The 14,609-nt window shown below is 40.6% G+C and overlaps 1 gene segment (V, D, J or C); it reads left to right on the forward strand.

Moving 5' to 3' along the window:
- The first annotated feature begins 846 nt into the window (after positions 1 to 846).
- On the forward strand, positions 847 to 2,166 carry LOC132206764 (T cell receptor alpha variable 38-2/delta variable 8-like). The segment is given in 2 exon segments: positions 847 to 916; positions 1,685 to 2,166. Coding segments are annotated over 2 exon segments (528 nt in total).
- The last annotated feature ends 12,443 nt before the right edge of the window (positions 2,167 to 14,609 follow it).

The following is a 14,609-nucleotide window of genomic DNA, read 5'->3' on the forward strand; positions in this document are numbered from 1 at the left end:
AGACAAGTTTTAAGTATCTAAACTCTACACATAATTGATCATTGCTTTTATCATTTGGAGCATTTCTCTGCATGAGTGTAATGTTGGTAAACGTTTCCACATTTCCACTGTAAATTTCATGGAACGTTTTCCTGCAGTCTGTTTATTGGTTTTATTTGATCAGTGTATTGCTAAGTCATCCACAGTGGATGTATAATGAGCATAGTTCTCATAGGGTTGACACAGAATATTAAAACAAGCACAAAAGGGAAGCTAAACATTAATAATGGCATATGCACTGCTCGCAGGCAGGATCCTGGGCACTCCTTCCCAGCTCCCAACACCCATACACTGCGGGTGGACAATCTGCACTGTCTGTGATCTCTTAAGGCTGACGTCTCCATTTTGGGCTTCAGATTCACAAATTCCGTCAGTTCAAAAGCCATGTGTCACTGCAGAAAGTGACAAAAATCATCTTGTGTATCTCTGGTGTGAAGTCAATCAAAGCCAAATCCACCAGCAATTTGGTCTGATTAGTCACTGTGTAGAATTTAACTGAGGATATACATCAGCATTGCACCGCTTCTTCTTTATGTTAAATACTTCACATTGAAGATCAGACTGTCAGCTTCGCTAAGTAACAACCAGTCAATATTTATCCATTTATTTTTCTCAGAACACTAGAATGTGCGGTTGAAGTCAGAAATATCAACCTTCGAGGCAAAGCAACATCCGAACAGCCTGAAGCAGTGTCAGAAGCTGCTTGCTGTGACGGAAGTGATGTCAGATCACTCAGCCAATGATGTCAGATTTTCAATCTCTCACTCTCTTCTTCGATACTTTGCAGGTTTATATGACACGAGCATATCCCCGGGAAGGTTAGCAGCAGTGATGCAGTTCTCCATTTTCACGGTGACCTTTGTTACTTTCGTTGCTGGTAAGAAGTTTTTCGCTGATGGAAAAAGTTTGAATTTCTCTATTGCTAAGTCTGAACTAAACCGGTAATATTTTTTCAATGCGACTTAGACGTTGGGTGCACTACACTGAACCTGCTTTGAACCGATTGATTCTATGCCTTGCATGCAGAACAAGAAATGATCACTAAGTGTAAAAAAAGAGTCAGTAGAGTAATGATCCCAGTATTAAGAGATGATCATTATCGAAACGTATGACCGATCCTAAATGCTTCATAAGACTAGAATAGCGATACAAAAGAAAACTTAAGGGAATCCTGTTTTCACCAATGAACTCACTGACTCAAGGAGTGTTTGAATCAGACTATAATGTCGTGATTGTGTTGTCAGGGAAATTGATGATGAACAGATGAAAAGATGGACATGCAGCTGAAATACGAACACGGAGTAACCAGACTTCTCCTGTGGTTGCCAAAATGGACATTGATCAGTTTTTTTTTCTGAATTAGGTTTTATGTTCAAAGGCAAAATACAAAAATTGCTTGTAGAATTCCAAACGTCTGGTTGCATCATGGTCAGAAACAGGATGAAAGCAAATGTTCGTCCGAAAAGCCATCTTCGGAACTGAGTTCAATGGCAAACCGTATTTCTCATTTTTTTTATATTTCATTTCCATGTTCAAGTTCAAATTCATGTCGCAGCTGATGTGAGTTTTGTTTCTAATTGCCAATTCAAAATGTCAACAGAATTTTTAGCCACTCATTCCTGCTTTCTCTGACCTTGTCTTTCAGATCTGAGCGATGCAGTTTCTGTGACTCAGGGGGAGCCCTCTCTCACGCAAACAGAGAGGGAAGATGTCACTTTCACCTGCACGTACACCGATGATGTTGATTACTTGTTCTGGTACCGCCAATACCCCGGCAGAAAGCCCGAGTTCGCAGTCCGTAGGTACAAAAGCGGCGGTGGGGAATTGAAGGCATATTTTGCTCAGAAGCGGTTTTCCGACTCCGTCCAGCAGTCAGACAACTCATATCGATTGACCATCTCGGAGCTGCAGCTGTCTGACACCGCGAATTATCACTGTGCAGCGAGACACAGCGATGGGAATGAACGAAAGCCTCGTACAATAACTGCTGCAGATTTCTGGGTCACAGCTGCTGCCTGTTTAAGACAGCTTATAAATGGGTTTCACACACTGACGATTCTACACATTTATGTGCTGGAAAGTGTCGAAAATAATCCACGTAAACATGATTTAAAATCGTTCAAATGAATTACTGAATCTGACTTTGGAAATGACTGCCTAAATTAACAAACAGCTGCTGTTTGTGCAGGATGTGTGCGACTTCAGAAGGACAGGGACATGGCACGTGGTGGTAGATATCCATATCAGTTCATTATTCCGTCAGCACAAGACGGAATGATCTGATTTTTTTTTAACGAGGTTGTAGAGCACAGTTCGGTGGGGAAATTGAATTAGAAAGAGGCAAATGTGGGTGTTGTGTCGTTCCTTTGCTCCTCCTCTCCACAGGAATTAGGTGCAGCAGAAAGTAAGAAAAAATACTGTTCACGTTTGAGAAATTCGAGATAATCATACGCACTTGTAGTATGTCAGAGAGCCAAAGATAGTCTAAATAAGAAGCTGATTTTTATTTTCAGCATAGTTTCACAGAAAAAAAAATGTTGTGGAGTCAACCATACAGAGGCTTCTGTAGACATGGCAGTTTGCAAGACTATAAAACAAAATAATGAACGCATAATGATGATTCCCATGGGAACCAGTGACCATATGATGTTGGACATTGCATTCAAATTCAGGGAGATATCCCTTTACCTGAAACCAAGGGTTTTGAGCTCTGTCACATGATTGACGGCTGTCTGCCAGGCAATACATGGAAATATCATTGTGGTGTTTTGGTCATGACCTTTGTCGCATTTTGTGCTTCTCAAGATATTAGTGTCAGAGTTCAGGGTCGTAGTCATTGGTATTTTAGTAATTTGTTGTGGTGCTATTAAACATGGGGGGAAAGCCTTCTTTTAATTCCAAAATTCCTGTACTCATTCATTCCATACAAGTTGCATGGACATGGGTTATATCAGATCGAGTGTGTATAATTGTATTCCAGTTTTATCATGTCTTCAACATCCTATCCTGTAGTCATATAAATAATTCGATGTTACTGTATTTCCTACAGATCATAAACAATTGCAACTGGTTTTATTCAGATCAACATATTCATATTTACCATAGTTTGAGATTTTACATCAGGCATGGGGAGACTGGAGTTTTACAGGGAAGAAATGCCAATTGGGATGTGAGTAACGGATGTGGTGGTGTATAGAAATGGTTCTGTTGGATCGTCCTTATGTCCTTCTTTCTTTAGAGCAGGAAGCATTTAGTCGCAGCAGAATTACAGATTTCTGTTTCTTTTTGGGGCTGACAGTGATAATGGCAGAAATGGACCACCAACAGCAATCTCTCGACTGAAGAACTCAAAAAAGTTTGCACACATTAAATGAGAACAGTGGGCTGGCCAACAGCAGTATGGAAAGACAGAAGAAGGTGTGCGATGGCTGTCGATTGCAGCCAAAATTATGGAAAGGAAAAAGTGGCGCCTGAACCTTGAGAAGTTTCCCTACAATTTATACTTTTGCGCTGTTGATTGCTGACGACCAACTGAATAAGCAGTACTTGTGGAGAGGTGGCATCAAATGACTCGAGTAATTCCCAATCAGCGAGAACATTAAGCATTCAAAGCATTCTGACTGCATCAATTTGAAACGCGTATTCCAAACTTTTTTCACTCCTGCATTTTCTACAGCCCATTTACTTTTCAACTGATGACAGTTTCCTTCAGCGATTTAGAATGGAATGCTTTCATATCATGCGTTGGACACCCTGTTTCAGACAAATAATGATGTGTGACAACGGGCATGACCGTTGGTGTCTTGGTGTCTGGGCATGCTGTCTGGGTGAACAGATTACCGTAAAGAATGAGTTCATCAGAGTCGGGTGCTGTTTCTTCTTTGCAACTAGATCTCATTCCATTTTAGTTTACTGACAGAGATGTATTCCTAAAGATTATTGTTCTTTCTTATCTTTATTATAAGAGTTTCAATCATAGGTTATGTTCATAAGGACACGTTTCAAATTAATTCTTGAACGTTTGATATTGTGTTTTATATGATTAACGAGACATAATTTCCAAGAAAGGGCAGATCAGAAGGCAACAGTCTCCATGCAATTGCTCTTGTACAACAATGTTTGGATGGGCATTGCTAACTAATTGATACTTTCCTGCTCTGTACACACAATTGGACTATTTGCAGATCGATTAACACAGTTTCTTGCGATCACAGTAGTGGCTGAAAGTTGTCTGTGAATTTGGATTACAACAAGAACAACCTGGACACAAGCTACGTGTAGTGATATCTGAAGAAACCGGTTCTTTACACAATTCAGAATTCTACCAAAGTAGTAATGTTAGAGGAAAAGTAAGCTTCTAGAAGACGTATATAGTAGTTGCTGATGAAAGTAATGATCTCCCGTTATCTTAGCACAAAAAGTCTGAACGTGGAATGTATGATAGACTATTCCTGTGATGTGAGGCGCAGCATAGATTAAGACTAAAACCCTGGCTAACAAACTGTCTGGATCACAACACCTCAAAAATATTTTTCATGTGTGTTTTAAACATAAGGAGTAGCAGTCACTGACTTAGGATAATGGGACATATTTGTAATACTTGCAGCATCTGCCAAGACTATATAGAGCAAGAGTGCAACAAAATGCATGCTTCCATATGGCAGAAAAATTCCGAATTTGACAGCTTGAAACTATCGAAGGAAATCCGTTTCAATGGCATCATGTTACCGTTGTGAAAAATAAACACAACATACGATCTGCTCTGAAATGGTAATGTGGATGCTGTCCGTCTTCCATAAAAGAGGACAGGCACAATAAAATCAAATTTCAAGATCAGTTTCAATTTCAACTGCAGGAGCTTCCAGATTTTAATTTCATTGCAGTTCTCACCATCCTTTGCTGATGTTTTGAATCATAGAACATTGAAGAATTTTCCTGATTTGATTTTTTTTGTCTCTGTCCAGAGCATATTGCCAGCAGGAACACGGATATCAGTGACATCTTCCTTTCTCTTACCGAATAACTCTTTCATGTAGAACCATTTCTCCTCAAATCTGTTTGAGGACAAATGCCTGGGTATACTTTGCCCTTCTTACCAGCTATGATGAAGAGTAGTCGTGACGTGAAACGTGAGAATCTATATGAATGCGTTTGATCGTTTGAGTTCCACATTTATATTATTCAGTACGTTTTACTTTATCATCCACACTTCAGCAATATCATTTGGTAAATTCCAAAATTAAACTGTCGTGCATAATTCAATTAATCAGAACTCTGCAAAATCAACATCTTGATTTGAAATGAAGAGAACTAATTTTATGCCTTCAGCCCTAATGTTGATGACTTTTGTTTTCAATAAGTAACACAACCCTTCAGCTAAATGAAAGCATACGTCCTGTGAACGTTAAAATAAAATGTTCCAGCCCAGGCATAGAATACTGGTTTCAATGTTTTAATTTAAAGGCACTCATTTACCTACTGACAATCTGTAGGTGAACCTGTTCACAACAGCAGGTGTGGGTGAAGATCTAATTCCATTGGAAAGCACGCAAAACTCATTATACCATTTTTATTGATGCTATGATACACTGTCCTGGTTTATTGGTGCATAAAGTGAAACTCTTTCATTTTTTTCCCCCAAAACATTACGTTTAATCAAGATATTTATAAATTTGGGTAGCAAAACATTTCGACTTGAAAGATACAGTGTGTCATAATATTCAGCATGTCTTTACCCAGCATGTTCTACTAATAGGACACACTTTACAATTACATCTTCCCTATTTGATTCTGTTTTATGATGATTGCTGGATGTGCTAACACAAAGAATTGTTCAGTCGAAATGTGAGACATCCATTCATTCAACATTTCACACAGCTATGGATGAAAAAGAAATCACCATCTACGAACAGACGCTCAGGCCAAAATCTGTGAGCTGGTCGTCTGTGATGCTTATTCCAATGAATTCTCTCAAAATGCAGTCAGAGAAGTTTGACAATTCACTTATTTTTGCTACAAAATCTGCCATTTCTGTTAATGGGAAGACAATATGTCAAAAATAGTGTGCCAATCCACAAGTTTTACAATATTACGTTGTTAGACGTTCACCAGTGAAATAAAATTTCCATGGCTAGGGATGAAGGACACTGTCTGGAGGGATGGGAAGAGAAAATATTGGAGTAGGTAATGGTGTAAAAAGGATTATGCATTTTTTTGAAAAATGAACTAATTTTCTCTCTTTAAGTGGGTGACTGTTCCTCCACTGCTGAACTGCTCTTTCAAGTGTGAAAGCGCCTCTGGTGTGTTGTTACTGACACTGGCAGACTGAGTGTTTGTAAGGGCTTTGCCATAACTCTGCTTCAGTGTGGGCTGCATAGCACAAATATACATGGCACAGTCAGAGAAGATTGCCTTGTTGATTTTTAATTCAGTAAACTTCGTGGATTTTGTAACTGTGATAGAAAACCTGTCCAAAAAACTCAGGATTCCAGTTTATAATCTCTGCTGCTATCGTACAAAACCATGTACTGTAGAGGCTTTCCAGGAAGTTGAGTGCACCAGTCAACGTAAGGTTTGGAAGACTTGTTTTTAAGCTGCAGTTTAGTGTGGTATTGTCTCCCTGCTTACTCACCATTTCAGGACCTGGCTGCTCCACCGTGTCTTCTTGACTCCGTTGTCTTAAAAAAAACTTCAAAATCACGACATTACAATTGTTGCTTTACTAATCATGACATTTGTGTTGCAAACAGCTGTGAATGGGGAAAATGGAATGTCACTGGGAAATAAACACCTACTGAAGATTGTGATAACAGTGAGAAGCTATTCGAGAAGATTTCTCATGGTGCAGTCGTCAAACATCTGCAGGCTGGACAAAATTCTGTCCGAGATCCCTGTTCAAATCTGTTCCAAGCAAAGACTAACAGTGACTGATGCAGCGATCTCAAGTTTCACAAGAAATAGTAAGTGTGTCAGTGTGAGAGCAGCAAACAGCAGCTGAGGGCGGAAGTTCCGCATACACCACTCTGAGTGAACTTGCTCCTCGAATGAGAACAGAAATTGTGATCAACCATTCTGCTGAATTCTGACGTCATTGATGTCGAGACATTGGTTACAATTCTGCTGCCTGAGCAACAGAATCACCGAGGAATAAATAGATTGGGAGGGTATAAATAATCAAGAATTCCATAAAATAGACTGAAACTATTATGTCAATTGTGCTAATGCATGCTTTGTGAAACATCAGTGTGATTTGTTACTTTGCCAAATCACTTTCTGCATTCTGTAGCTACACAAGTGTTATTCATTTCTGAGTATCTTGTGAATAATATTCTGAAAGTTAACGTTGAATCTACTTCTACTTAAAATGGGAAATCCTATATTATAACAAGATTTAATGTGTAAGATACTGTATATTTCGCTTTTTATTTTGTCAATTCTCCTGATTTCTTTCCTTCAGTTGCCGAACTCCATATATGTGAAAATAATTGGTTATGATTGATTCCATCTGGCCAGCATTTCGGGCGCAGCAACTCAGTAATTTTTCTTTAAACATAATTCGGCACGACGATAACGATATTGCCTGATCTAAAAATCATATGATTCATGTGTCTTATCATCTCTTCTTTCCCCAACTCAGTAAATCCCGTTTAACACACGCTGTCTGAGTTCTGGGCAGACCTTCAAAGCCAGATTCAAATTCCTTTCCCCTCCTTCTCATTTACTCCATCCCTCCCTCCCCTGTGCCTGTATTCACTTTCCCAGCTGCTGTCTGCATATTGTGAAACAAATGAATGAGAGCAATCTGGTGTTATGGGCCTCCATATAGTCATTGTCATGAAGAAAACAAAATACAAACCTAACCATTAAGCACCCCTGCTGCCGTAATGATGAATTTGAACTTTCACCACCATTGCCTGAATTTGGTTCTTGTTCAGGAAGTGAGGATTTATTCTTCTTTACAATATCTTAAAGTGATTTCCTGTCTTTGAAAACATCAAAGATAGAGTAGCTCTGCAAAAATCAGGAAAAGCTTCATATTACAGATGAAGTCATCGCACTGAGCCAGGAGGAAGCAAGCAGAAGTGAGTTAAAGAAAAACTTTCTACCTGTTCAGAAGAACGAACTTGCATTCAGAAGGCTTTTTGTTTATTTTCTATTCAGTCTTTAAAATGAAATTCCACTCAAAAGTACGAGTTTGTTAAAATGTGCATTGGTACCTTTTAACAGCTGAAAAGTGAAATAATAAGACGTGCAGTGAGAAATGTTTCGGAAGCAACAGATACACAGAGAGTAACAATGTCCACGATTTGGTTAAGACCGTGTACCCTTTGCGCACACAAATTTCTGAACTGTGCAGAACGATCTGAAACGCGAAAACGAATTTAATTTTATGCCTTTGTCAACTCTGGGTGATTCTTCTGGTCGGCGTTTAAAGCCAGTGACAGAAACTAACAAATGTGACAAGATAGGACATGATCACTGAGACCTAAACAGAGTGTCTTAATCATGCAAACGCTATGCTGTCTTGGAAAATTGTGCAAACGTTATTTCTTCACTTTACGATGGAAAGCATTTCACAGGCTTGAGCAAGAACATTATTAACAACTGTTTCAGATAACGACAGAAGTGAGTGAGGTTTCAAGACGATGTTCCAATGTTCGCCGTTATTACAAATAGATGGTTGGAAATGAATGGCATTCAAAATAAGGATGAGAGTGTTGTTTAACTAAGTTAGTTGAATCGGATTTTTTGAAAGTCTGAGTCAATATATTTCATTGGGCAGCACTATTGATGATGTTTACATGTGCTTGAGTCAGTTATTTCACGTCGTTCTCCACGTGAGACTGGTATAAAATGTATGAGCCCATGTGATCCAAGGAAACTTAGAAAAGTGTATAAAAATTGACTAGTAATTCGAAGGCAAAAGTGGGATGTTGGAGGTATATTCTTGTGATTGGTATCCTGGAATGTGCGGCGATTGAAGTAGGGACAATTGCGCTGTAATAAATTGAATGTGAACACGGAAGGTATTAAGCTTGCAGGTGACCCGAAAGGTAGTGTTTTGGACAGAGAGGACAAGGTCTCAGTCTAAAGCTTGATACTCATCAACTGGGTGGAGTAATAACACATAGAATTTGATCCTGACACAGATATATAGGTATATCAATGTTTATATATCGAGAGATCTCTGCTGCAAAGAACTGCACATATTCAAAAGTCTAAAAGAAACGAAATTCCTCCACCTCTCTGTCATAAATTTGCGACCTTATACTTTATGTAGTGCTGCATCCAGTATTTAGTATTAACTGTCTACTCCAGAACAGGGGAACATGCCTTGGCCTTTTACAGGGAGTCGACCTGTTTTCTGAATTTGCATTCAAGCCTGCTGACAAAGTTGGTGCTCATACTTTTTTCTTTTTTTTTCTGGTCGACTAACCTCTACATTGCACAGACCAAACACTTGGTCTCAGTGCTTTCTCCTTTTCCCTCGAGGAAGATGTTCTGGCAATGCAAAATCATGCTACTGACACTAATTTCATTTCATCTGATGACATTCCCACCACTGCTTCCAGAATTATACTATCCCAACCAAATGCAGCTCGTTTCTACCTACTCAATAAAATTCTCAAGCAGACTGCCTGGGACGGCCTTTCGTTTCTGCCTGCTCCTGCCCGACAGAAGGTATTTCTTCCTACTTGGGCTCGTTTTTTCTCTCCCCTTGTCCAGTGCCTTCCCAACTACATCTTCCATTCCTTCAATGTTTTATGCCAATCCAGAATTTCCAGTGAGCGATGTCCAACCATCAGCTGTCACCCTCCTCTGCTTGGCGCAACTGGACATCAATTTTGACCAACTTCTGTTTGAAATTCTCTGACTTTCTTCAGGTAAAATACATGGCCATACGTACACGCATGGGGCTATTGTATGCCAGTCTCTTTGCGGGTTACGTGGAAAAATTCTCGCTACTGTCTTAATCATCTGCCACCCACAGCTCTTCCTCTGATATGTCGATAATGTCATCACTGCTGCCTCCCTTAATCATCCAAATTTGGAAAAGTTTTATCAATTTCCTTCCTATTTCAACTCCACTCTCACATTCAACGAGGTGATATCATACACCTCGCTTTCCTTCCTGCAAATCTCTGTTTCCATTTTTGGAGATAGCTTGCCTTCAGACATTCATGACAAACCAATCAACATCCAGAGTGCCTTGACTCTACGTCCTCACAACCTACTTCCTGAAAAAAAATTCTAATCCATTCTCCCAGTCTCTGTTTCATTTGATCTAAACAAAAAATGACTACCTCAATAATAAAGCCTACAAAGTATCCATTTCATCTTCACAAAGAAAAGATTTCCTTGCACCAGACTTGGCAGGGTAGGCAGTTGGCTCTAAGCAAACTCTGACATTTCAGCTCCTGCACCCTTGGTCCACTCCCGCAAAAGCAAAAGTGTTACCCATTTTCCTTACCGACTATCCAACCAGCATCCACATTCTGAGCAATACTGGTGTTATTTCCACCACATCCAGAGGGATGGCTCCGCTGGAGACATTTACTATTCCGCTCGATTGTCAGCATTCTCCAAGAACAGTTTCACGTTGAGCACAACGTCGAGTTCTCCTTCGTTGAAATCACTTACCACAGCCCCACTGCGCCATCCCATGCAACTACATCAGGTGTAATATCTGCCCGTTTACTTCCTAATTTAACAATATCCAAGGGCCAACACAGACCTTCCAGGGTGAAGCAGCATTTTGCCTGTATTTCGCTGAAACAGTCGACTGCATTCGCTCTCCTCTATATTGCGGAGGCGAAGTGTAGACTTAGAGACTACTTCACAATATATCGACGTTCTCTCCACAAAATGAAACCTTGTCTGCCACTTCAATCTTGCTCCCCGGATAACATTTCTGTCTCAGGCTTGCGGCAGTGCTCCAGTAATGCTCAATGCAAACTGTGAATGTGTTTGCTGTTTGAGAACTCGGCAGCTTTGTGGACTCAATACCTACTGAAACATTTTTTGGGCTTCAGTTCCTTCCTCACACTTTCCATCAACCCCACACCTTAGGCCTTGTTATCAATGAAGGAAAGAATCATCCATCGCAGAAACAAGCACTTTGATTTGACTCATCCACGTTGTACGTAATCCCAAGGTAAACTCGTCACATCTCCCATCTACCTGCTCCTAGCCTGTAAGCCTCCTCGTTAATTTATTTTTCTATGTGCCTTTAAAACGGCATAATTTTGCCCATATCACTCACCATCTATCACTTACGCTATCACTAATCATTCTAAATAGCATCTAATTATTTTCAAATGTTGACAGTTGTCCATTCATTTTTAGTCCAACTGGTTTTGCCTCTCTTTGGTATCCATGTTGGAATTTAGATTATTCATAAATTCTGCACTAAACCAATTAAATCCTCGCTAATATCAGTTTTGAGGAAGCGACACTGAAGCCAAAGCACTAATTCTGACTTTTCTTCAGAGATACTTCGAGATCTGCTGTGTTTTTTCCAGAAATTTCAGTTTTAGTTGCAGAGGAAGATGAGATTTAGTTTCAATCCTGTGTGACGCTTTCATACTGAATACAAAACCATCAGCAATTACGACACAGCTGCACTGCTTTCACTGTTAGGATTTTCCAGTCATGCTAACGGTTCTTGCAAGAAAAGCAAATTGCCCTTCTCTGGCCAGAAATCACACTGAGTTTGCTGTACTGAAATTCATGAAACCTTCAGGGGCAGCATGGTGGCTCAGTGGTTAGAAAAGCTGCCTCACATCACCAGGAACCCAGGATCGATTCCATCCTCAGGCGACTGTATGTGTGGTTTGCTCATTCTCCTCAAGTCTGGGTGGGTTTCCTCCCACAGTCTAAAGATGTGCAGACTAGGTGGAACGGCCATGTTGAATTGCCCGTAGTGTTCAGGGGTGTGTGGGTTAGAGGGGGATAGGTCTGGCTGGGATGTTTCAAGGGAGAGTGTGGGCTTGTTGGGCCGAAGGGCCTGTTTCCATCCTGGAGGGAATCTAATCTAATCTATCTACGAGACCCCCTTGGAAGACACCTCACAAGTTTTCATACCTTCCAAATAACACAGCTTTTGACCACTTTATCTCAATTCTTATTTTCACTGGAGATAGGTTTCTCCTCCAGACTAATTTTGTTGTCATGTTTTTACAGCACGGATAGGCCCTTCATACCAACTTTTCAGTGCCAACCATCAGCTTCCATCTATTTTAATCTCAATTTCCAGCATTTTTCCACATAGCCTTGTGTGCTCTGAATTTTACAATGCTCATCAAAGTAGTTATAGGTGCAGTAGGTTTTCACTGGGACATAAAATCCACACGTTCCCTTCGAAGAGAGTCCTGAAAGCCGAAATTCATCCAGTGAGCAGTTTCTCACTTTCAGTGTCAGTATCTCTTACATCACTTCCCTGCAAAGCACTCGAGGCTTTCCATTCTAAATTCAGTAATAGAAGGAGACACAATAGAAAAGAATAGACTTTAGTGCCACGCGAATAAATTCAGAAAAAATGCTTGTAACGTCACCACTGTGGCACCATCGTAGGTAGAGGATCCTAGATGCAGATACATAGGTGTTTGTTACAGAATTGAACTAGTATGCAAAAATCGAGCAGAGGAAACAAAAAAATGAATAGTATCCAAAATAATCAAAGTCCTGACAAAGAAATAAAAGAATCTTCAAAATCAAATCAAATTATAGCTTTTTAGTCTCTGTCCATGCCAGGCAGCGTTCAGGCTTGGAGTCTTGCTGCCTTCTTGAGCTAGCCTCCAGCCAAAAATCCACAACTAGGACTCATTTATTTCGGTTGGATTCGGTGTGGACTCCTGCTGGCGACAGTTTCCAGTGCACGATTTTGCAACCAGGACTCACCTCCCAAGTTGCCTTCCGGACTGCTCCAGGCACACACTGTCAGATGCACCGACCTCCGACCCTCGAATCGCCTCCAGAACTCGTCTGTCTGGCTGACAGCGCTGAGAATCTCTCCCGTGCCTCGCAGCGACCGTTGACTTGTCATTGGAACTAATGTCTCGTGCTGGCCTGGCATCGGACTGCCTCCTGCACCAGGCTCTGCCTGCGACCACCTCCAGTACACTATGCCCGCACTGGCACGGTCTCTGATTCATCTTCCACGTTGGTCTGGACTGAGTTTCACTTCCTCCTTTCTGCAATCCTATCGGATAAGTCTTAAATGTTAAAAGTTGATGGGAGATAGGGGAAGAAAAATTGTTTAAAGAGGAGAGGAAAGAAAGAAAAATGTGAACGTACTGGTGAAGCAGTGGAGTTCAGGCTGGAGCGACCTCCTGTGTTGCCACCTTGCACTGAAATCACCTGTTGCACCAGATATGCTTCCTCGTTGCTTCCAATGATTCTGACAGTTGACTGTGCTTTCCATCCATAGGTATAGCCAGACTTGATGAGTTTCTACAGCGATTTCTGCTTTGTTACAGATTCACAAAACACCCGTTCTTTGTTTTACTTGAACCTTGCTTGGTGTTGTTTATCAAAAGTGTGAAACACGTGCTATTTTTGTGTGTTTTCTATAAAGTTGATTTCTTTTCCCCCAGAATTCATGCCGTCATGAAAATTGGGAAGGCCTGCAACAGCAATGTCCAGGCAGTGAAAGATACTAAGTTTCACAAATGACCCGGATGCTGTTAAAGTTCATCAAGAAAAAGAATGGAGCAAGTTATTGTGTGCAATTGTCATTGATTGGAGCTTAACTGCCATTGGTTGTGACAGAGCAGTAAATCCTGTTCCTGAAAAACTCCACTCAAATTCTCAATAAGCGATGTCTGACTCTGAAATGCGTAAAACACATACAAAGCATTCAAGCTTATTTTTGTACTATACTCCCAGCCGAACATCATGTGCTCCTGGTGTTTTTCCAAATATTACCCACCTTCTGTCTGCTGGGTCGGTGGTAAAATAGTTAGAATACCATTCAGGAATTAGATGTTCTGTGCGAGTTTCTGATATTTCTGAATTTGTGGTACAGGAGTGGCTGGCCCGAACCGGTGTCTCAGGATCCATCGGAATTTGTGATTCTGGAAACTCAGAGCGTGATAATTGCTGTCAATACACACAGCTTTTCTTCCTGTGGTACTGTTCTGGTATACTCAGCAGCCCGGGAAACCTCTAAGACACTGCCTGAAGATGTATGTCACTGGATTTGAAGAGAAGTCTTCAGATGTAGCAAATAGGTTTTCTGCTGATGTAAACAAACAAGAAAGACAAAACAGTTCCTGTATGTAGCATCAGGATCCTTCGGTCTGAATGAGTGTTGCAATTCTGTGACATGAAGCACACTTTAATGCATAGATTTGTTAATCAGATCTCAACACATTCCTCCAGCCTCCACCCCAAAAATCCGAGAGTTCCATCAGGGTGCAGCAGAGGATCCACTCACACTAAAAAGCAGAAGTAATAATTTCAGATCCGCGGAGGCCTTCTGCAAAAAATACGTAGAATCCTGACAGCGTGGAATCAGGTCATTCAGTCCATTGAGATCTCACCAACCGTCTCAACAGTATCCACTAAAA

This window comes from Stegostoma tigrinum, chromosome 43 (genome assembly GCF_030684315.1).
Source record: "Stegostoma tigrinum isolate sSteTig4 chromosome 43, sSteTig4.hap1, whole genome shotgun sequence".
In the NCBI taxonomy this organism is placed as follows: Eukaryota; Metazoa; Chordata; class Chondrichthyes; order Orectolobiformes; family Stegostomatidae; genus Stegostoma; species Stegostoma tigrinum.